Source organism: Bos javanicus, chromosome 15, assembly GCF_032452875.1.
Source record: "Bos javanicus breed banteng chromosome 15, ARS-OSU_banteng_1.0, whole genome shotgun sequence".
Taxonomy (NCBI): Eukaryota; Metazoa; Chordata; class Mammalia; order Artiodactyla; family Bovidae; genus Bos; species Bos javanicus.
The window spans coordinates 20,636,847-20,661,878 of NC_083882.1; the positions used below are offsets into that span (position 1 = coordinate 20,636,847).

At 39.7% G+C, this 25,032-nt stretch overlaps 1 protein-coding gene across 6 annotated transcripts in view; it reads right to left on the reverse strand.

Annotated features, from left to right (window-relative positions):
• Positions 1–310: 310 nt before the first annotated feature.
• The window catches only part of ARHGAP20 (Rho GTPase activating protein 20), a 216,325-nt gene continuing 191,603 nt past the window's right edge, over positions 311–25,032 (reverse strand). For all 6 annotated transcript variants that reach the window (XM_061440245.1, XM_061440241.1, XM_061440244.1 and 3 more), the window contains 6 exons: positions 20,163–20,341; positions 18,229–18,390; positions 12,662–12,771; positions 9,885–10,074; positions 6,910–7,024; positions 311–5,831 (listed from right to left, as the gene is read on the reverse strand). In XM_061440245.1, the coding sequence (XP_061296229.1) occupies positions 3,994–5,831; positions 6,910–7,024; positions 9,885–10,074; positions 12,662–12,771; positions 18,229–18,390; positions 20,163–20,341 (2,594 nt within the window). In that variant the 3' untranslated portion in view covers positions 311–3,993. The remainder of the gene's footprint in view (positions 5,832–6,909; positions 7,025–9,884; positions 10,075–12,661; positions 12,772–18,228; positions 18,391–20,162; positions 20,342–25,032) is intronic.

Below are 25,032 nucleotides of genomic sequence, written 5' to 3' on the forward strand. Positions count from 1 at the left end.
TTGGGCAAAGATATAAAATGATTCTTTCTTCTGAAAATTTTAGACAGTAACAATTAATTCCTGTGATCTGGCAGAGACTGGGTATTTCTTTAAGCATCCATTTTACTTGCTCAGAGTAATAGGCCTATGCCACAAGTACATGTTTTTAGCTAGTTTATTCACTCCTCGTGGCAGATCAAGAGGCTGTAAGAAGTTCTAAATTTAATTTCAAGTTACTGTAATCTAAAAATTAAACCTAGAGAAAAATACTAGCATTTAAATCTTAAATGTCTCCCAAATCAGCATCTTCTATTGTTACATAAAATCAAACTCCAGAGAACATATTTACTTTGCCTTAACAAATTAAATAGGTAGAAAAACACTTTGATCTACAAATGCATGTGCACTCTGACAATGCACAATGAGAAAGCATTCCACAAATTAGGAAACAACATGCATCTTCTACCACCCTGTGCATATTTCTTTGGGACTTGGAAACAAAATTTTCCAAATTACACCCCAGAGCCTTCTGCCAATTCTATCACACACCCAGTACTATGTAGAACTGAAGTTTATGAAATTCCACCCCTCCCTTTTAAAAACAAACAAACAATACAAATGAAGGATTTATATTTACAAGTGGCTTAGGAACAGAGTAGATGGCTTAGGAACAAGTAGATTTCTACCCTAATCACACTTAGGGTAGAAAGCACAGAATTCAAGAGTACTCTTCCTTTCAGCAGGAAACTTAGCTTATGCGATATCCTTGTAACCAGAATAGATATTAAAGAAATTAACATTTTACCCAGCTTTATTGTTAAATTTTTTTCTTTGTATTGAAATAAACAGTTTGCAGATACTTCCTCTCAAGTCATTAAAACATGACCAGGTAAAAAAGATTAAAAACTACCATAATTTGGATTAAGATACATAATATTTTTAGTTTCAACAGACAAAATATGCCACTGGTTCGAGGATACATTAGATCCTTTCGATTCAATGCCATTCCATGAAAAGCCGAAAAGCCACAAAACTAAGATAATTTATTGAACTCAATGTTTTTAGTAGATTAAGCTGCTTCTTTAGAAGCAAAAATCATCTTTGCATTTCTTTAACATTTAGGTCTTTACTGCTCAGAATGAATCATTTTTTTTCTGGATTAAGGTCAGGTGTATATTTTTAACCTTTTTGAAATGGTGCATAAACTTACATACAGCGAACCTCCATGAACTTTGAGGAGGCAAAGATACTCATGGGAAATGAGAGAAATGAGAATATTTACTGACTTTATATGACTTTATAACTACTGATGTTTTGTAGTATCTGGATCTAGACATCCTGGGATGTTTGGACATGTCTGGAATCAATTAGATACTCTGGTCAGAAGGGCTCAAATTTAGACAAGAAGATCTCATACATCAATTGAACTGAGTTGATGGTTCTTTGCCATGAGAACACAGATAATATGTATCTGATTCTAGGAGCACAGTGTACATGTAATATCTAAGAAAAACAAAGACTTTATGTCTAAAATGTATCATTTGGTAAACAGTAAGATCAGAAAAATATAAAAGAAATAAAGCCCTCCTTTTCTAGAGAGACTGACCACAGGGCCTATGACTAAAAGCTCAAAGTTCCAATCAACATTAATTACATTTTATGCAATTTCCAATATTAAGCAGAAATTGGGCTCGTTAGCTAAAACAAGTCTACAAAGGGCAATATTGCCCTGGTGGGACTGTTAACTCTGAAGGATGATGTTTTATTTAACAGACAGCATGGACTTCATACATATCCATAATCAGTGCCTTTAAAACCACACAACTTTAAAAGTTAGCAGCAGTTTCTGCAAGTACAAAAATACACATTTATTACATAACATATGGTAGTAAAATTTGTCAAGATATATTATACAAACTCAAAGCATTTTAGATAAAGCATTGGTCTAATATATTATAGATTGATGGAGTATAATAAAATGACATGTAGTCTGTCTTCAAATCATACAATATAATACTTTACAGCAATATTAATTATTCACATTAAATGTTGCAGGAGTATCTAAGGGAACACAGAGAACAGGAATGGTTATGGAAGAACCTCAGCATCTTCTATGCTTCAAACTGAGTAGATGGTTTCCTAACCACCAATGTGAAAGAAAAAAGGATTTTATTTTGTTAAGCAGAGAAGCAATTTCTTCTGGAAAGACACTCCAAGCCATAAGAGCTTCATTCACATCTTGCGGTTCTGCAGTAGTATGCCCTAAGGGTGAGGGGAATCCCTGTTGCCTTTATATATCATACCACAAAAGATGCATATGGACACTGAGGAGTCTAAATATACGAGTGGTTAGTTAAAAGGTAAAATCTACTTCACATCTGTGACTGAGATGGCCAGTGTCATAAAGGAGCTCTTTTGAGAGAGTTCTAAAAGTTAATTACAATGCTTAGGACAAACAGGGCCATGTCCCCTAGAGGTAGGTAGCACCTATAGCTAATACTGAAAGGACTTCTCTCTTACAGAACACATTATTTTTTTATATAAGTGAAAAATGCAACCTTTAGAACAACATTGAGAAAATATTTGACATCAAAGTTTCTGGGTGGCTGAGGAAAATAATTTGAAATAAGTATTGTGGGGGGGAGGTCCATCTGATATTGAACTCAATGGGCTCTAAGCAACTTCTTTTAAGTATTTAAAATGAAGGAAGATGCACATCCATTTCTGATTCTTTTGCATCACTCTGGCTGGCAAGGCCTAATAACCCAAGGAAATAATCCAGGAGATGTACTGGTGTAATCTTTAAGGCAAGAGGAGAAATGTCCATCAATATGGAATAAATCAATGGGGGTATAAACTGAACTATTGGAACAAAAAAGATGTAAAAACTTCTGGAGGTAAGATAATCCCAAGCCAATGACTGTCAAAAAGAAGGCCTGAGAGCCACTCTGACGGCTCCTCCACTCTGTGACTATTTATAACCTGCCAACCTCAAAACTGTTCTCTCAACTGACAAATGACCATCAGTAAAGAGATGACTTATCAGGAATTTTTTCTGGCTGACTAAGAGGTAAGGAACAGAAAAACATTTCAGCAAAGAGGAGTCATGCTTGATCACATGTTTGCAACAGCAACTGGTTAAGAGGGCTGCTCTGGCAGTCTTTCCCTCCACACTAAGACAGTGGATACAATGGGAAGGTCGTCTTATAACAGGACAAGGTTCTGAGCTCAGGCACCTTGAAAGGACACAGAGATGAGCAGTCGTCTCCTTCTTCCTCCTCACTGCAGTGTGCAGTGGAGCCTCTGTGGAGCACGAAACACAGATGGAAAAACTCAACCAATACAAAAAAACAAAACAAACAAAACCACCTACAATATCATGGTACTCATGGCTTTCAAATCACTTCAGTTTTTTTCCTCTCTGGCTGCCACCAATGGGCTGATACCTGAAATGATGCTGTGAGGGTATGTGACTGAATATAAAATGTCACAGAAATGGCCACTGGTTTGGATTTGGGGAAAAATTTCACATAATTTTCTTTATTATCAGATGTGTTACCTCTTTAGCTTTGACTAGTGGCATTATTTTGGCCTACTTATTAAAAACATTCCATGGAATAATGGTTTCTCTGCAGCCCTCCCTCTCTCTCCACACTTCCTGTTTTTCGCTTCTTATCTCCTGGCTTCCTCAGGAACTAATCTCATCATAAACAGCATGTTTCCTCTACAGAAGATGCTTTCTCTAGCTGTCTGCTCATAGCTCTTAAAATGCACGACAGGATCCATCCATGCTTTAATACGGAAAAGCCTCCCAAACACTGAGGTCACAGAATTTTTCAGTCTAAACTTTTGGCCAAATAGTCTCAAGAAAGAGAATTCGTTTGTTGTCCTAAGTATTAGCAATGATTATCTTTATGCTACCCATCCCAGGTATTTTATACAAAGGGGTCATAGTAATTGTTGTCTCATTATCAGCCTGTTTCTGTTCTTGTAGATGTCAGGTTCTCATGGTGGTTACATGTCTTTGGCCAAATGTCTATCCTCAGCATCACACACCACGGGCGGCCCTGAGTCTGGGCTGGACGCATCATCCACAGTCAAAGAGCCGGGGGAGGATCTTCTCTGGGGCAGCATACCAGGAGAGCACTGCCCGCTATCCTTTCCTTCCTCGGGCGACTTCATATGAAGCCCAAGTCTGTCTTCCACGAGGCTGAACAGAGAGCTACAGTATTTCTCTGAGTCCTGGCTGGGGTAGGAACTATACCAGCGGGCCGTCTGAACAGCTCCCAGTCCTTCAGCTGCCCTTTGGGGCACGTCTTTCTGCCTTTCTTGTAGTGTGATGGCTTCCGGAACACCAGAAGCATGTGCAGGAGGATCCGTGGGTCCTTTTAGAGAACCCACTTTATTTTCCTCTGGTCTGGGTGCCCTTGCCTTCTTTTTGAGAGACCAGTTTTTCAAACTGGCTACACCACTCTTCAACCATGTGCTGGGGTGAAGAGTTACAGAATGCATGTGTGAATGCCACTCTACGCTGTCCTTTTTTGTATAGGCCAGGCGGCCGCTGGCCTGCCCTGATGAGGGACCAGGAATTCCAGAAATGAGGCCAGAACTGCTAAAGTCAGAAGAAAGCTCTGCCTGTTTTCTTTGAAAAGTACAATCTATTGGAGAGGATGTTTCAGTGGGTGTAAACACAGAGTGTTCAGAAATCTGAGAAAAAGCACTATCCTGGGAGCTCACTGATGAACCAGATGGGGAAGTGCCTGGGGAGGACAAGCTGGAATAGCTAGTCCTTGAGCAAAGGTTTAAACTTGGGGGTAAAACCTTCTCCACGTTTTGGTTTGTGGCACTACTCTTGCCCACCTCAATCCCCATGACCAAACTCTGATTAATAAGCTTTTGGCCCTCCATTTGTAAAGACTTGTGCCGCTTGAGATAATCTTCCTCTCCATGCAAGAGACTGGCTTCGTAGCTGGCTTTCTGCTGCTTCTTTGGATAAATCCCCCTGAGATAGGTCAGTCTGCAGTGCTGGTCATCAATGCTGGGCTCTGAGCAGCGCCGTTGCCTCCTTGAACTCTTGAGGGTGTCTGCAGTGTGTGGCGGGGAGTATTCGGATGCATCCATGTCAAAGGGCTGGCTCCTGGGATGATCACAGGAGGACATATGACTGTACGATGCCACGGAAATGGCTACTGGCTTGGATTTAGGAAAAAGTTTTACATGACTTCCTTCATTATCAGACAAACTTTTCTTCTTAACATTTTTACTAGCGGCATTTTTCTTGCTATCAATGCCTGTGACTAAACTCTTTTTAAAACATGTCTTACCCCCTTCCTGAAGGGGTTGATTCTGATTCAGATGGCTCTCATCTTTTTTTGAGAGAATGGCATCACAGCTGGACTTGCGTAGCTTTTTCTGATAAAACTCCCTGAGATAGGAAAGCTTTGAATCGAGATAGTCGATGCTGGGCTCCGAGCAGCGGCGGTGTCGCCTCAGGCCTTTTGGAGCATCTGCGGCAGCTGTGGACAGGCGGCTGGGTGTGCTCACGCCAGAGGGGGCCTGGGCGCGTGGGACCTTGGTGTACACTGCAGTGTCCACTGGCTTGGACTCCAGGGGCTGTCCCATTGGAATGTCTTCATCTTTAGAATGGCCTAAGTCAAAGTCACTCAGGGTTAAAAGGCCTTCCACCTCAGGCTGGTCAAGGTCATAGTCACTGAGGGTTAACACGGAGTCCATGCTTCTGCTACCCTGACCAAGTTTCTTTACCAAGTCACGACATGGGGCATCAACATCGTCATTCAGTTCATTTTCCAAGCTGTCATAGGAGGAGTCATTCAGCTGGAAGCAAGAGATATCTGTAGAAAAAGGGAACCATGATTAACATTTTTAATGAACACAAATGCATGCTGCCTTAAAAATAAGAAAAAAAACCTAACTATGATGATATTTGGTGTAATTCTGTTTTTAAATATAGATTGTTCAAATTTTCACTCTAAGGAAAGAAAGAATCTTTCATAATCTCCCCAGATGTAAGTGCAAAATTAAAAATAAACTATTGAGGTATACGAGATTTACCTCAGTTCCTGAAGAAATAGGCTTTCTTTAAGATTTCCTCGATGAGAAGATGGTCATAATACCAAGAAACAGTTAAAAATATAAAGAAATTAATGCCAGATATATCCAGGTTTGGATTAAGACTCTGTCTTTTAAATGGATCTGCTGGTGTATACACATAATTAACTCTAATCTCAAGAGAAACCATTTACCAGCCCTATCAATTTCTCTTTGACAAAGTTCTTTACTATATATTACTTTATCTTTACTACAATCACAACAGTTAGATATGATGGTTATCCATATTTGTAGATGAAAATATTGATGTTCAGTGGCATCGAAGAATTGGCCAAAGACAACATAACTAGTAATTGGTGTTACAAGAATTCATAATTTGGAATATTGAGCGTCTTTACTCGCCATGCACCCCAGCCTGCCCCGTGATGTTACTTGTTTTTAATGTGTTTAGCAGTTCACGAGAATTCTGAGAAGCCTCAGGGACCTCTAAGAGGGAGGCGAGGAGAAAAAACAGGGCTGTCTCTATTGCCTCTGGGCCTTCTCCTCCAGTTTCAACCAGAGCAGTTGTGTTATACATATTGGGGCTCCCTGTATAGTTTATTTTTAAAAAGGTTAAAAACATCATACTATATAATGCTGCCACTAACAATCTGGGACCTTGTCTTATACACTTCTTAACCCTACCACAGTGTTAACATACCCTGACCTTCTAAGGAAGGAGCAGAATCCTAGACCTATTGACCGAGGTGAGAGGCCCTCTTCACCTGAGCTGCTGTGGGCTCCAGGATAACCACTGTCCCAGCTGATTTTCACAGACGTGTGTCTGTTTCCCACAAAAAACAATCCAGTTATTCACAATACCTGAGGCATTCTCTCTGGTATCACATCTCACTGAAACCTCTCCCAAGAGGGAAGTGATTTCTTCTCCAAATATCCGACAGCAGTTTTCAATAAGAAACTGTATAAGCAGAGAAACCTGTACAAAAAACGGACAAAAATGAGCTGCAAACTTCTCATACAGCCTGTCTGTAAATCACATTTCATATATGAATCCTAATTCTAACAAAAAATGCCAAAGAATCCCGAGAAAAATTCAGGTTTGCTTTACAATACAGTTTCCCCTACAAAACTATGATACTTTCAAGAGTAGTTTGAGTATAGACATTAATTTTAATCAGTAGACTAGTTATTACTTGTGGCCTTGGCTTAATACTAACATTTTTATACCAACTGTCTTGTCTTTAAAATTGGAGTAATTTTAAGTATTCTCTATAGGGCACTTGGGGTGAGGAAACACACTTTCTCATTAAAATTCATGAAGTGTCATTAAATGAAGACTTATAAAATGTATTTCTTATGCAAAAGGCAGGTGTCATGAGCTGGGAAGTTGGTAGGTATCTACCTCTGTGGTTCTCTGTGAGGAGGAGAGACAGCTGGAGAAAAAACTTGCACTTTGCTGACTAGTCTCTTCCTATGCATTTCTTTCTCTTAGCCCTGCTAACTGGAGGTGCTTCTGGAAGAGGTAAGATTTTACTAGGGAGCTTTGTGCCTCCATGAGATATACAGAAACCTTTACATAGCTTTTTTTGCCCCAATAGCTGAAGCAAAGCCCCAACTCCTGTACTTATAATCAGGCAATACAGGAGTGTGTGATTTCAAGTAACTATTAGGTTGGGCCAAAAGTAATTGTGGTTTTGCACTGTTGAACTCTGCTGTTTGATGTTGGAATACATTCTTAAATAAATGTGGTTGTGGTATACATCATTTTAATGTGAAATTTTTGCTTTATGTTTTTGGCAAATGACACTACTTTCTGTGTATTTTATATCTATTTTAGACTATGGAAATGAAGTTAGACAAAAAGCAACTTTGAGCAATTTTCTTATTTGAGTTCAAAATGGGTCATAAAGCAGGAGAGACAACTTACAACATCAACAGTGTATTTGGCCCAGAAACTGCTAATAAATAGTGCAGTGCTATTTGTTTTTGCAAAGGAGACAAGAGCCTTGCAGATGAGGGGCTTACTGGCCAGCCACCAGAAGTTGACAGTGACCAACTGAGAGTAAGCAGCGAAGCTGATCCCCTTACAACTAAATGAGGAGTTGCCGAAGAACTTATCTGAAGCAAACTGGAAAGGTGAAAAAACTCGCTAAGTGGGTGCCTCATGAACTGACTGAAAATTAAAAAAAACTGTCATTTAGAAGTGTCGTCTTCTCTTATTCTATGCGACAACAATGAACTATTTCTTGATTGGATTGTGACGTGTGACCAAAAGTGGATTTTACACGACAACTGGTTATGACCAGCTCAGTAGCTGGACCAAGAAGAAGCTCCAAAGCACTTCCCAAAGCCAAACTTGCAGCAAAAAAAGGTCATGGTCACCGTTTGGTGGTCTGCTGCCTGTCTGAATCCCGGTGAAACCATTACATCTGAGACAAACGCTCAGCAAATTGATGAGATGCACCGAAAAGTGCAACGTCTGCAGCTGGCACCGGTCAAAAGAAAGGGCCCATTCTTCTCCACAACAGCACCTGACCACACGTTGCACAAGCAAGGCTTCAGAAGTTGACTGAACTGGGCTGCGAAGTTTTGCCTCATCTGCCATATTCACCTGACTTCTTGAAAACCAACTACCTCTTCTTCAAGCATCTTGACAACTTTCTGCAGGAAAAATGCTTCCACAACCAGGAGGAGGCAGAAAATGCTTCCCAAGAGTTTGTCGAATCCCAAAGCATAGATTTTTATGCTACAGGAATCAACAAACTTATTTCTCATTGGAAAAAATGTGTTGATTGTAATGGTTCCTATTTTGATTAATAAAGATTGTGTTTGAGCCTAGTTATAATGATTTAACATTCGCAGTCCAAAACTGCATTTGCACCAACTTAAATAATGTATGAACTGGGTATTAGCAACATCTCCATTCATTAGATGAGGAAACTGTGGATTAATGTAATTTTGCCCAAGATTGTAAATCTAGCAAGTGTTAGGGCTGAAAATTGAACCTTGACCTGTCTAATTCCAAAGCCCTTATTTATTTATTTTTTAATTAGAGGATAAAAACTTTACAATACAGTGATGGTTTTTGCCATACGTCAACATGAATTGGCCATAGGTATACATATGGCCCCTCCCTTTTGAACCCCACTCCCACCTCCCTCCCCATCCCACTCCTCTAGGTTGTCAGAGGGCACTGGCTCTGGCTTCCCTGCGTCATAGAGCAAACCCCCTAAATAGATAGATGGCTATCTATTTTATACACGGTACTGTATATGTTCCAGTGCTACTCTCTCCAACCATCCTACCCTCTCCTTCCCTGGCTGTGTCCAAAAGTCTGTTCTTTACATGCGTCTCCTTTGCTGTCCTGCAAGTAAGATCAGCAGTACTATCTTTCTAGATTCCATATATATGCATTAATATACGACATTTGTCTTTCTCTTTCTGACTTACTTCACTCTGTATAATAGGCTCGAGGTTCATACACCTCATTAGAACTGAAAGTCCTTATTTATTTTTAAAATCACATCCACTGTTTTTGTATCACTCTAAGGTTTAAGTCAGTCATAGTTGTTTATCCTCCTTAAAGAGAAAAGGGAAGCAATCCAACGTCTATCACTCTTTTGCTCAAGAAATTACCTTTTTTGTCATCTACTAGGATAGGATAAAACACTCAATGAATTCAGATTTACAATGATATGTACTTAGTACATATAGTACTTATTTTCTTAAGTATTTTCACTTAAGAAAATATGTATCTTTCAGAATTCATACCCCAAATTTTAGGTTCAAAATGGGGAATTGGTTCCCCAGAGCAGAAAAAGGAAAAACTTCATTACCTTTTTTGTAAATTCGTTTTCTAGTTCTGGGCTAGAGGAAGTAGGAGGCCAAAGAATGCTTGGGGCGATGCACACTGCTAAATTAAATGCGGTCATCTGATTGGATGAAGAATGTTGCTCAATGTTGTGTAATAACCCAAAAAGATACCTTAGGAGAAGAACATTGGCTCTCGGAAGCTGGTCTAACAGCCTAAAGACAGAAAAATGCACTCTGTAAGCAAACATTTCACAGAAAACCTGCACTGACAGGCAGTCCTCACTTTCACAGTTCAGACGTGCAGGACTGTCTGTTAACACGGCACATGCGAAGGGAGGACTGCCTGTGAAGAGGAGAGAGGGAGCACTGGAGATTTATTATTTATTTTGCAATCCAACGAAAATGTAAAAGAATGCAAAAAAGTAATTCATAAAAAGATGCTGTCTGAAATATTTACCTGAAACTGTTACAAAGTATCTTAAGCAAACCCTATAACATTCCAGAATATTCTCAACCAAAACCCCCAAAAAGCTTTCTAATGAAATTAAACAGTTGCATTTAATATGTAACTCCTTTACTTACTAATAGGTAGCTCCTTTACTTCCAAGAAGCAACACAGGATTCTGTCTCTTGGTAAAAACCTAAACTTCAGCCATGAGACTCCCAGGTCCATTCTGCTCCGGCAGCTCTCAAGGTCAATTTTGCCCTGCATCTTTCTATCTCACTGACATTACTCGCACATATAATACAAGCTTATAATATTTTTTTCTAATGTTCCTATTTTGTAATTGATAAAGGATTTTAAATGATCATTCACTTGAAATGATTTTTATTGTCAGACAGAAAACAGATACAAATGTTGATAGTCATGGTGGTTGCTTTTTTCCAACAAGAATCTGTAACCTGGGGGAGAAAACTGGGTACTTGGACTCCTGTTGTATAACAAGAGAAAGGCGTTTCTTCAGCACTATGGACTGACAATGAGAACAGTTTTGAAGGGACAAATTATGAAAGATATGGAAATGAATCAAAGGATTCCTGGATGTATTCAATGGAAAGTAAGGTACTGTTATCACACTCTGGGGTATCTGGGTCATAGGGGTTGAGTTATTTGACTCTGTAAACTGTAGATTACTGATAGCAGTGCACTTAACACTTGCCTGTAGACTCAAAAATCTTATCTGGTAGAGAGATAAATGGTTTATTTGCACATACAGTGCCCCACTCACCGCGCCCCATGCCCTAGCAGTAAAAGCCAGTTTTGCATCTATTTATAAATTCATTTCAGCATTTCTGATTTAATTATGTAAGTTGTGATAGTTTGAAATCTCTTTTGACTTTGCAGTAATATCTTACTAGTTCTCTAATGTTTTAAATAAAACCTCTCACATGTGTTTATTTTGTATTTGTATGAGAGATATAAGTCTAACCCTCTGTAAAATATCTTTTTTTTTTTTTTTTTACTTTACAATATTGTATTGGTTTTGCCATACATTGACATGAATCTGCCACAGGTGTACATATGTTCCCCATCCTGAACCCCCTCCCACCGCCCTCCCCATCCCATCCCTCTGGGTCATTCCAGTGCACCAGCCCGGAGCACCCTATATCATGCATAGAACCTGGACTGGTGATTCATTTCACATATAATATACAAAAACATCATCTTTTTAACCATTTGTAGAATATAAAGTTTTAGACAATGAGCAACAAAAAACAGGATCTGACATTCACTGCCCCTGAATGATTTCTGCCAAAACAGACACAATTCTGTTACGTGGCTTTGATTCTGGTGTCTTCAACAGTTATATTATGTTTTTCTATTGATAACAGGTGTCTATCAATAGTAGTGTGTAGATAATGACTTGTATTTTAGAGCTGCTCAAGAAAAACTGCACTAAACAAGCATATGCAAATAAATGATTTTAGGATTCATGGGTTTTCACAGGACTGGAAGTATGCTTTTTGTTAACGGACTCTTCTTTCCTATAAGGGATTAGGGTGGCGAGACCTGCCAGCCACTTCTCTTTGCATTGAATACAAACGATGCATTCTTTGTGATTAGACTGAGATTTTGCAACTCCCTTCTTCCTCGACACTTTTCAACAAGTTGACTGTCCCTCTGAAGCATTCCCACATATTCTGCAGGTATCTCACTAGCATCGATTATACTACTTTGTAATTCTTGGTTTTATCTATCTGTTTTACTAGACTGTGAGACCCTTGAGGGGGAAGGAAGTTTCTCTTTATGGATTCAGTTGTTAAATGAAGTACATAAGGAATAGTCTGGTTAAACTAAGATGTAAATTATAGATTGAGTCTACTGTGTTAACTCTTGGTCTAATGGGTTTCAGCTCCTATCAGATTCAGATGTACAGAATGTGTAAAATGGTCAAGTATTCCATGTTAATAGGATTAGGGAAAAGCAATAAGAAAAGTGACAGTAGCTAGCATAAATCTATATTTAAACTGGTCCCCACAGATATGATTTTGATAGTGATTATGGCTCAGTGGGTGAAGAATCCACCTTCAGTGAAAGAGACACAGAAGACGTGGGTTCAATCTCTGGGTTGGGAATATCCCCTGGAGGAGGAAAGGGCAACCCACTCCAGTATTCTTGCTTGAGAAACCCCATGGACAGAGGTTCCTGGCAGGCTACAGCCCAAAGGGTTGCAAAGAATCAGACACAGTTGAGTGACTAAACACAGCAAGCACAAGCATACTACCTTCCTAGACAAGCTTACAAAATATAAGCTTTTTGAAAATCATTTTTGAAAAATGACCAAGTCAGAATAATTACCTTTGAACTGCATTTATTTTCTCTTCATCATTTCCTTGATCCATTACACAGACCCAGTGATCATAGAGATCTGATGAAAAAATACTTCCTGGAATATTTCGTAGAAAATCCTTATATAGAGGGGAAAAATAAATATTTTAAATTGTTATTCTCAGGTTAAATATTTTTAGAGACATTAGAAAGAAGACACTTTATTGAAAAGTACAGTTACGTTCTCTCTTCTTTGGACTACATGGAGCTCAGTGCCAACCCCTCAATGATGTGCACCCATAGAAACATTTGCTTTGATATTTTTCTAACAAAAACCAGAGGGAAACTGGAGTCTGGACTATAGTGGTAAAGATAAAGGACAACCTGCTTAGGCTGAAATCTCCTGTTTGTGCACATTTTAGCAAACTAGTATAACATGGCGGGGTCTGGCAAACCTAAATCCTTTTTATTTCATTAGTTAAAAGAAATGTATGAAGACATTTGTGAGATTCATAATATAGTAATCAGTCATCCAACCACTCAACAAATATTTATGCATATGTGCCAGGTACTGTTTGAGGTGGTAGGGATAGAGTAGCAAATTAAACCAAGTCCCTGTTATATTAGAACTTTATATTCCAGTGGCTTTGGTGAATAATTTCATGCAGAGATGCTTAGAGCTTCTCCTAGTGTTCCCCCTAGAAGGGCTCTCATATATTAGGAGAAGGAAGCATTCCAGACTATGGCTGGGCTCTGGAAGCATGGGGCAGCACCCCACACGTAATGTACATTAAATAACATGTCTCTGGTACATTATCCTTTCTGGTCTTTGAGACTCTTATACTGAGACACTGGCGGGGCTGGGTGTGATGAAACCAGACTACGACACAAGCAGGATACATCCAACAGTTTCCGGTTTGACATATGTTAATAAAAAGTTTAAAAATAAAGAATTCTGGTCCTGGTCCTGTGTTTCCTATTTTGTTCTAGGCCAAAATGGCAACCCACTCCAGTGTTCTTGCCTGGAGAGTCCCAGGGACGGGGGACCCTGGTGGGCTGCCGCCTATGGGGTCGCACAGATTTAGACACGACTGAAGCGACTTAGCAGCAGCAATCTCTTTGTTGCTTTTGGCACTGGTTGACTATCTGCTTATAAGTTCCTGCCTACAATGTGGAGACAGGTGAAAATCTGCAACTGAATAATTTTAATTCTTGTTGGAAAATCAAATCAGCAACTTTACCTTTGTGCCTTAAAAAGGGAATGTACAACTTGTTACTTATATGTCATGTTTATACTGCTAATATGGAAGCTATGACTCCTAAGTGTTGCAGTTAACTAATTAGGTGAGCATGTTTCCTACTAGCTAATCAGCTTCTTCATGGCAGAATCAGACCCTCACCTTCTACTTCATACACCTTAATGCCAAGCACATTCCCAGACAGGCGTGTGTGCGTGCTCATGCTCAGTCGCTCAGTGATGTCTGACTCTCTGCGACTCCATGGACTACAGCCTGTCAGGCTCCTCTGTCCTTGGGATTTCCCAGGCAAGAATACTGGAGTGGGTTGTCATTTCCTTCTCCAAGGGATCTTTCCAACCCAGAGATTGAACCTGCATCTCCTGCGTTGGCAGACCACTGAGCCACCTGGGAAGCCCCAGTCCCAAACACAGTAGAGGTCATTACTGAACTGTGGCTATTTGTCATCTGGTCAAATATTAGTGAAGGACAAGGAAAGGTCAATTAACTATATCTACAGTAATTTTGAAAACCTCTTAGTAGTCATGTCACCTATTATCATACTTTTTTTTTAGAGTAGTTAACAAGTAGGACGATGATTGATACAAAGTCTTTTTCTGTTCTATTTTCCAGTAGTAATATCCATGGATATATGTGAGTCAGATGTGTCATCATAAAAATTACCTCTTTTCTGGGTCAATCTATCAAATTTTCATAATTTCAGACTAATTTTAGTGGCTGCACCTACATTAAAAGTCAGATTCAGAAGAGCAAAAATCTGGTATTTCAAAATGGGGCAGTGACAATACCTCTCTTTTAAAATCTCAGTGGAAAACACAGTTATGATCTGTCTTGAAGAAAAACATCATTAAATCTTAAAACCTACACTTGAAAGATAATAACTTGTAACATCTCAATGAACTCTCCACAGCTGGAATAACAAGTTACGAAATAACAACCACCATTGGATCTGAGAAGGGACAAGAAAGCTGGTTCTGAATTACAATCACCAGCTCTTAGCACTCAACCAAAAGTCTTCTCCCTTCCAAAAACAGAAACCAGGCCATCAGCAGAACTCCCAAATTAATTTGAGATGAGATTCCTACAGGATTAAAAAAGTGCTTTTCCTCAGAGGTCTGATGAATCAAAAATACAGTATCACAGGTAATTTTCTTCCAATTAGAGTTACATTTAAACAAAACCAGTGTAAGTAAAAAATTAAAGGAAAATTTAAGTACTGCTTCCAAATAGTCTTAAAAATAACAAACAAACAAAAGCTCAAAAACTTTTGGCAAAAAGTATCCCTTTCTTTCAACTGCTTGGAAGAAATGAGAGTAAAACACAGCTACATGATTATCACACTTTAGTTAGAACTCATATAACCAGATTTTTCATTTGGATTAATTTTCGTCTTTTGCCTATTCCTCTATAAGTACTATTTCTTCACTGTGAAATATGTTAAACTGTTCTAGAACCATACTTCTTTGTAGCAGCCTCAACAATTTAGAACAAAATTTTAAGAAGTGTAGTGCTGTGACGAATAGCATACTAAGGAAAAATTTCTAAAACATAGGCTTTAACTTATTAAAAAATGGGAGAAAGCCTAATTTTATGACAAAAATCAAAGAAAAATTTATCATGCATATACTTGCATGCCTGCTATGTATCTGGCTAAGCACACTATACATACCTTTTTTGTACTCCAGGACTGAAAGGTAATCACAAACCCTGTGTAAAATAAATTAGATGACCCTAGCTCCAATTTTCCAGTTCTTTTTTAAAAAAATTATTGATTTGTTTAGGCTGTGCTGGGTCTCCCTTGCTGCACAGGCTCTTCTCTAGTTGTGACAAGTAGGGGCTTCTCATTGCAGTGGCTTCTCTTGCTGTGGAACACAGGCTCTTAGGTACACAGGCTTCAGTGGTCGCAGCTCCCACGCTTTAGAGCACGGGCTCAATAGTTTTGCATGGGCTTAGTTGCTCCTTGGCATATGGGATCCTCCTGGAGCAGGGATCAAACCTGTGTCTCCGGCACTGGCAGGCGGATTCTTTACCACTAAGCGACCAGGGAAGCCCCTCTCCAGTTCTTTAGAGTGACACTTTATTGTGAAACTCTATGGTGGGATTGTTTAAGAGCAGACGAGGCTCTTTTATCAAGAGGCATCTGATTATTCACTAAGTCATAAAATATGATTGTGTAAGGAACTGACCAGGAGGAGGCACATGCAGGAGTCTTCTTCATCATGCTTTCCTTAATTTGGTTTTTACGCTCCAGGCCTGGGGATGCGGGCTGGGGCACTGTCTCTACCCCTGGCTCTGGGACATTCCAACCCTGCCCAGAGAGGGAGCCTCCAGCTCCCCCAGAATCCCTTCCAACCCTGATTCTGATCTGCAGAAGCTATTGCTCAGGTCAAAAGCTCTGCAAAAAGCTAGTTTTGACTCTAGATTTTCAAACAATGTGAGTTTTTTTCATGAATGTGAGGAGGAAAACATTTCATAAGATCAACTCAACTATGGATGTGAGTTAAGTAACCATAGGTGGGGGGGTGGTGTCATGATGGGGGGAAGGGGGAGGATCTGGCTTTTTTGCCATAAGTAAGCTTATTTGCCATAGACATTTTTGCCACAAGCATTTCTCCAGCAAATACTTTAATCAAATAATGAACTGGCTATAAGGCAGTTCTGCCATAAAAGATAAAGTAACAAAAAATAAATGAGGGATACTAAGAAGGACATAATAAAACAATTAGAATAACAGAATTAAAGACTTTATTGTGAAATACAAAACACTTGAACACATTTAAAATGTGTGTAACTGCTGTATTTAAAATGGATAACCAACAAGGACCAACTGTATAACACAGGGAACTCTGCTCAATGTTATGTGGCAGCCTGGATGGGAGGGGAGTTTGGGGGAGAATGGACACATGTGTATGAATGGCTGAGTCCCCTTGCTGTTCACCTGAAACTATCACAACATTGCTAGTCTCCCATATTCCAATACAAAATAAAAAGTTAAAAAATAAAATGTGTATAGATTCATGGCAATACTGCACAATTCATATTATTAATTTGATATTTTTTCATGGGTTATACTAAAGCATTTGTCTTCCAAGTCTTTCATTCACAATACACACACACACACGTATATGCGTATATATACAGATTGTTGATTTGTCTCTTGTTCAGCATTGCACTTTTTGATTTTTTGCTCAGATTTCTTAGGAGAGGCATCAAGCTTCAAATACTAGGTACTAGGATACATATTTGTGCCTGAGTTTCTGTGAAAGCCTTGCACATTATTTTTTGTTCTTGGCATATTGCCATTTGTTCTTGATAAACATTTCAGAGTTCTAAGGGAAATGTGGGTTCATGCTATGTCTTCAAGGCCCTTGGTCTCTTTCAACTCCAATGTAGTATATTTCAAAATGTGAAACCAATTCTTGGGACAAATCACTGTCATCTGTCATGCTTTTTATATTGTATAGGTCAAAACAAACTGTCAACCACTTATTTTATTTTTTTAGCAAAATTACCATAAGGTTAATTATATGGTTATATGTCCAAAATGTCTGTAGCAAAAATGCTTGCAGCAAAGAAGCTTATTGTGAAATATCAGATATACATGGGATCAAGGATACCAAATGTGGTAAGAGGTTCATAAAAGAAGGACTAGATGTTGCAATCATTCTTGCTCCACCTTTACTTTTTAAAAAGCATTGAGGGGGGATACTGTATAACTGAAGAGAATTTTCACTACTCTCAGTGAGCAATATTTTAATTATTAGGCAAATGTTTGTTTATTATGGTAAAACTCTGCTTTGAAGTTTAATAAAAGTTTATTTTTGAAAATTTTGTCTTAGGAAGATAGACTGTGAGAAAGTCATCTAATTGGGATGTTTATTTTGGTAAATATACTGTGTGTTATAATTGTTTTTAATTTTCATTTCATCTTTTTTTCTTTTTTGCATGGGGTAGCAGAAGTGAAGATGGGGACAGTGACGTGGGATGAAAAATTTTAAAATGACTATCTGACATGCCACATCATTAGAAGTGGCTTTTAAATGCCAGTGTGATTCTGTGACCACTGGAGGAGGAAATGGCAACCCACTTCAGTATTCTTGCCTGGAGAATCCTGTGGACAAAGAGGAGTCTAGTGGGCTACAGTTCATCAGGTAACAAAGAGTCAGACACAACTGAGCACACACATGGCTGTATGAAGTTTTTTTTTTTTTTTTTTAACACTTTTCAGATTCTATTTTTATCATGGTCTTCTTCAGATGGGAGTAATGTTACAATGAGATAAATCAGTTGTCTTTCTCCAGAGCTATGCTGTGGGGTGGATGAAGGGAGAAACCTTCCTACCTTTAAGACAGATGCTATTACGAAAATAGATTCACAGTCTAGTTGTACTTCAGCTCCAGAATTCAGTTTTTCTTTCAGCTCTCTGCAGGATTTCACATTGGCCGACTGTCTGAAGATGCCTTTTGTGAGAGGTCCTTTCTGATTAAGAAATAAAAGCATATCCTATGGGGAAGCAAAAGAAAAAGAAAATCAAGATGGCACTTCATGCAGAACAAGCAAGGGAACATATATTTGCCCTTTCCAGCTGCTAGAGGCTGGGGTGTACCAGGGGAAAGTCCTGAAGGCCTGGGGCTAGAAGGCCTGCTAGAGGATTAAACTCTACTTGCTTTTTGGCATCTCTAAATTTCTTTCTCCTATTTACGCTTGCTATATTTAACATCTAAAACATTTTAAACACTTGCTTTAATGAGACTTTTTTCAGTGAACCAGCAGTCACTTCAAGGTACCTGTTAACTTGTCTCTCTCCTCCCTAAGTATTCTCCCATTACTCTCCAATATGGATTCTTTTCCCCAAGTATGAAAATGCTCTTCCCAAATTCATTCTCCACTTGCTTATCTTGTTCTTTCTTTTTGGGGGTATTTGTTTCTGGCTGTGTTAGGTCTTAGTTGCTGCATGCAGGCTCTTCATTGAGGTACACGGGCTTAGCTGCCCCATAGCATGTGGGATCTTCGGTCGGTTCCCTGCCCAGGGATAGAACCCATGGTACTGAAAGGCAGATTCTTAACTACTGGTCCACCTGGGAAGTCCCCTTGCTTGTGTTTCTTTTCATGTGGCTTTACACTTTACTTCCTTCTTCTTCTTCTTCTTTTTTTTTTTTTTTTAACAAATATTATGTTTTTGTTGTTTTTTGGTTGTGCTGAGTCTTCATTGTGGTACGCAGGCTTAGCTGCCCTGTGGCATGTGGGATCTTAGTTCCTGACCAGGGATTGAATCCTTGTCCCCTGCATTGAAAGGTGGATTCTTAACCGCTGAACTATCAGGGAAATCACTATTTCCTTCTTTTAAAATCAGCCTCCAAAATCATCTCCTTTAGGAAGCTTTCTCCATTCCATCCATTCAATTCAGTCTTTTATTTCACTTTCTTTATAGTTGTGTGCCCTCTGCTTGCCGTACAGGAAGAGAATGGGTGTTGGAGACAAGCAACCCATGGGATCTGGAACCTAGCTATGACACATATTTATGGCGTGACCTTTGGTAAACTTGGGCGGGGGTTTCCCTTTAATTTGTAGAGTAGGGATGATGGTAATGATGATGATAACTACCTTCTAAATCTGTTGTGAAGGATAAGCAATAAAGTGGCTAGATTAGTACCTGGAGCTTATAGATAGATGCACAACATAGAATAAAGGGCCAGGCACCTAGCATATTGCTTGGGGATACTGGACACTCAATAAATATTCTTTAACACGACCCATTTACTATATTAACTGGAAAAAATATATACTCAGTGGCTTTCATTTGATCTCTTATACATACAAAAGATAACTAAATACCAGAAGATATATCTTTATACTTAAAAGACTTGGAATACAAATAAAATACAAATTAAAAAATGTTAAGATTTAGTCTGTGTTGCTAAAGTGATTAAATGAGACTTTCCGAACAATGCAGGGTTCAAGAAAGGCTGTGAGAAAAATGTCAGGGCTAATGTGGATTCTCTGTCTGCAGTGCAGGTTCTAATTTATCTGAGCAGGTTAATGGGGCTCTTGCCTGAAATCAGTAGGCTAGATTATCCCTCCCTATTATGTCTGCCTTATGACTCTGCAGTAGCTTAATCAGATTTTTTTTTTCTTTGGAGGAATAATAAAGATTCTCAGCCAAAGCAATGGGTATCTATAAATTTCCCATTTTTTTAGGGAAAGATTTACCTCCCAGAGCATTCCTTTCCCAAACTTCCTTTTCTATTAGTGCTATAGGCCAAAATGAGACTTACCAAGACAGCTTTGGGCAGATTGTCATTCTCACAAATATCTGGCAGAGAAACCCCGAAGAGCTGTCCTGGGATAGGAGACGTTGGTGACACAGGCAAGTTATCCAGGTGAATGCTAGAACCCCGCCAAAAGGCCCAGTTTATGATAGATCTTCTCCTTTTAAATGTCTTCTGACCTGAATCTAAGGAAGAAGTGAGATTATTAGGAAAAATAATTCAATTCACTTCATCTTATTTCTACAGTTTTCCTTTTACAGTATGTCCATTATGGCTCAATATTCTATAAGTTAAGGAAGAATCAAACATTTGGATTATTTTCCTACCTATTCTTGGGAACATCACTGGTCTACTTAGTTGAGTTCTGGCACTAAGTCTTCAAAGGTGAAAGAAGGGATCCCTTACTGAACTGTAACAAATTAAAGTAAAACATTTTCATACCAGCACATATCCCATTTTAAAGCTGAGACAAAGCATACAAAAAGTTGAAGATTAAACTAGGCCACAATTAAATAATGAACGTAAGAAAGGAAGAAGGAAAAAAGGTGAAAGGAGAGGAGAAGGGGAAGGAGGAGGAGGAAAAGGGAAGCAAAGGGGAAGAAGAACTAGGGGAAGAAGAGTTATCTCTATTAAAATGTGCTCTAGAAACAATAGAGCATCATTACCTGATGCTCTACTCTACTGAGAACAGAGACAGGAAGGTAATGTTCCACATTTCCCCACATTTTTCCAGCTGCAAAGACTTTCCTGTATCTTTTTAGTCCCGACTTTCAAAAGCATGTTTAAGGCAGCATGGGTGGATATAAACATGAGTGAAACTTGCCCTTGCCACAGTAAAATTTACAACCTAATGGGTAGAACAAGACTGGCGACAGGTGGGTGTAGGGAAAGCAAGTATATTAATAAATAAAATGTCATAAGGGGAGAAGGAAGCACAAAAAACATTCAGAAAACCAATAAATCACATCTATCTACCCAGGTGGTGCTAGTGAAAAAGAACCTGCCTGCTAATGCAGGAGACAAAAGAGATGCAGGTTCAATCCCCAGGTCAGGAAGATCCCCTGGAGCAGGAAATGGCAACCCACTGCAGTATTCTTGCCTGGAAAAGTCTATGGACAGAGGAGCCTGGCAGGCTACAGTCTTTAGGGTTGCACAGAGTCAGACATGGACTGAAGCAACTTAGCACGCACACATCTACACATTACGAGCGCAAGACTGATCTTGGAGGCTTCCGCATTTGATGTGAATTTTGAGTGAACATGATCTCAGTAGGTAGAGGATCTAATTTCATGACTTGTATCTGGTAAGTACTCAATAAGTCATTCTTGGACAGTAACTGAACTGAGGAGACATTCGGGCGATAAAAGACAATGTGAACAAAACAGGCAAAAGTAAGAAAGGTCAACACTGAAACACGATTTTGTGAGATCATAGTTCTAAAGCATTGCTGATGTCATCTGTATCTAACTTTAACATGAAAATTGATGGATTTACACAGAATTTGATACTTAAATGGCTCTTTGAGGTTCCTTTAGGATCTTTCTGCTGCATGCACCTCTGGCCCTCAAAACAAACACACAAGTAACAACTATAAAGGAGAAGAGAGACAGAAAGGACCTGAGAAAATATCTGAAGAGATAATAGCTGAAAAAAATTAAAGACAAAGATAAAATATTAAAAGCAACAAGCAAAAAATGGCAAGTAACATAAAGGGAACTCCCATAAGAAGGAAATCCCAGAAAGGAAAAAACTGAATAGTGGGAGCTCTAAACATCTTGTATTTTCTGCCTAGAGAATTTCCTTTAGCATTTGTTGTAAAACTGGTTTGGTGGTGCTGAGTTCTCTTAACTTTTGATTGCTGGAAAGCTTTTGATTTCTCCATCAAATCTGAAGGACAGTTTCGCTGGGCAGAGTATTCTTGGTTATAGGTTCTTCCTTTCACCACTTTAGACATATCCTGCCATTCCCTCCTGGCTTGTAGACTTTCTGTTGAGAAATCAGCTGACAGCCTGATGGGAGCTCCCTTGTATGTTATTTGTCATTTTTCCCTTGTTGCTTTTAATATTTTATCTTTGTCTTTAATTTTTGTTTGTTTGATTACTATGTGTCTTGGTGTGCTCCTCCTTGGGTTTATCCTGTCTGGGATTTTCTGTGCTTCCTGGACTTGGTTGACTATTTCCTTTCCCATGCTAGGGAAGTTTTTCTGGGGTTCTATCTTGTCCTTTCATCTGGGACATAACTTTCTGCTTTCTCATTGTGATGAACTCTCTGTAATATGGTTTTGTTTTAGCCACTGTGAGACTATGGTTCTTCTTGAAGAACTGTCTGCCCTCTGATGGATGAGGCTAAGAGGCTTGTCTTCCTGGTGGGAAGAACTGGCAATGGGAAAAACTGGATCTTGCTCTGGTGGGCAGGGACTTGCTCAGTATAGCTTTAATCCAATTATCTGCTGATGGGTGGGGCTGCACTCCCTCATAGGTAGTTGGTAGCTGTTTGACCTGAGGTGACTCAGCCCTGGGGTCTCCTGGCTCTATGGCCGGGTTAATGGTGAACTCCAAGAGGGTTTATGCCAAGAGGGACCTTCCTGGCTTGCTTCTGCCAGAGCCCCCGTGCCTGTGGTGAGTTTCTGCGGACCCACGTCTCCACAGGAGGCCCTCCACCACTAGTAGGTACTTTTGGTTTACTTCCCTGTGGGCTCACGGCTCCTTTCCTCTGGGTCTCGGTGCACACAAGATTTTGTTTGTACCCTCCAAGACTGGAGTCTGTTTTCCTCAGTCCCGTGGAAGTCCTATAATCAAATCCTGCCGGCCTTCAAGGTCAGATTCCCTGGTGATTCCCAGTCCCTTTGTCAGATACCTAGGTTGGGAAGCCTGACGTGGGGTTCAGAACCTTCACAACAGTGGGAGAACTTCTTTGGTATTACTGTTCTCTGGTTTGTGAGTCACCCACCCAGTGGGAACGGGATTTGATTTTATCATGATTGTGCTCCTCCTACCATCTCACTGTGGCTTCTTCTTTGGCTTGGGACATGGGGTATCTTTCTTGGAGTGGGTTTCAGTGTCCTCCTGTTGATGGTTGTCCAATAGCTAGTTGCAATTTTGGTCATCTTGCAGGAGGAGATGAGCACATGTCCTTTTACTCCATCATCTTGAACTGGAAGCCCTTTATTTGTTTATTTTTAATTTCTATTGCCATATAGTTACTTTACAATGTTGTGTTAGTTTCTGGGTTTCCCTGGTGGCTCAGATGGTAAAGAATCTGCCTGAAATGCAGGAGACCTGGGTTTGATCCCAGGGTTAGGAAGATCCCCTGAAGAAGGGAATGGCTACTCACTCCAGTATTCTTGCCTGTCAGATTCTGAGGCTGCTGCTAAGTCGCTTCAGTCGTGTCCGACTCTGTGCGACCCCACAGATGGCATCTCACCAGGCTCCCCCATCCCTGGATTCTCCAGGCAAGAACACTGGAGTGGGTTGCCATTTCCTTCTCCAATGCATGCAAGTAAAAAGTGAAAGTGAAGTTGCTCAGTCATGTCCGACTCTTAGCGACCCCATGGACTGCAGCCTACCAGGCTCCTCTGTCCATGGGATTTTCCAGGCAAGATTACTGGAGTGGGGTGCCATTGCCTTCTCCGTGTCAGTTTCTACCATACAGCAAAAAGAATCAGTCATGCATATACATCCTCTCTCTTCTGGACTTCCTTCCATTTGGGTCACCACAGTGCATTAAGTAGAGTTCCCTGTGAGATACAGTATGTTCTCATTAGTTATCTATTTTATACATAATACCAGTAGTTTCCTCCGTGTTTTCTAAATCCTGCTTGAACATCTGGAATTTCATGGTTCACGTACAGTTGAAGCCTGGCTTGGAGAATTTTGAACATTACTTTTCTAGCGTGTGAGATGAGTGCAATTGTGTACTAGTTTGAACATTCTTTGGCACTGCCCTTCTTTGGGATTGGAATGAAAAGGCAGAAGAACCAGAGATCAAATTGCCAATATCCGTTGGACCATAGAAAAAGCAAGAGTACTCCAGAAAAACAACTACTTCTGCTTTACTGACTAGGCCAAAGCCTTTGACTGTGTGGATCATAACAAACTGTGGAAAATTCTTCAAGGGATGGGAATACTAGACAACCTGACCTGCCTCCTGAGAAATCTGTATGCAGGTCAAGAAGCAAAAGTTAGAACTGGATATGGAACAGTGGACTGGTTCCAAATTGGGAAAGGAGTACGTTAAAGCTGTATATTGTCACTCTGCTTATTCAACTTATATGCAGAGTACATCATGCAAAATGCCAGGCGGGATGAAGTACAAGCTGGAATTAAGATTGCCAGGAGAAATATCAATAACCTCAGATATGCAGATAACACCACCCTTATGGCAGAAAATGAAGAGGAACTAAAGAGCCTCTTGATGAAAGTGAAAGAGGAGAGTGAAAAAGCTGGCTTAAAACTCAGCATTCAAAAAACTAAGATTATGGAATCTGGTCCCATCACTTCATGGCAAACAGATGGGGAAACAATGGAAACAGTGACATACTTTATTTTCTTTGGCTCCAAAATCACTGCAGATGATGAAGGCAGCCATGAAATTAAAAGACGTTTGCTCCTTGGAAGAAAAGCTATGACCAACCTAGACAGCATATTCAAAAGCAGAGACATTAATTTGCTGACAAAGGTCCATCTAGTCAAAGCTATGGTTTTTCCTGTCGTCATGTATGGTCGTGAGTGTTGGCCTATAAAGAAAGTTGAGTGTCAAAGAATTGATGCTTTTGAACTATGGTGTTGGAGAAACTCTTGAGAGTCCCTTGGACTGCAAGGAGATCAAACCAGTCAATCGGAAAGGAAATCGGTCCTGAATATTCATTGGAAGGACT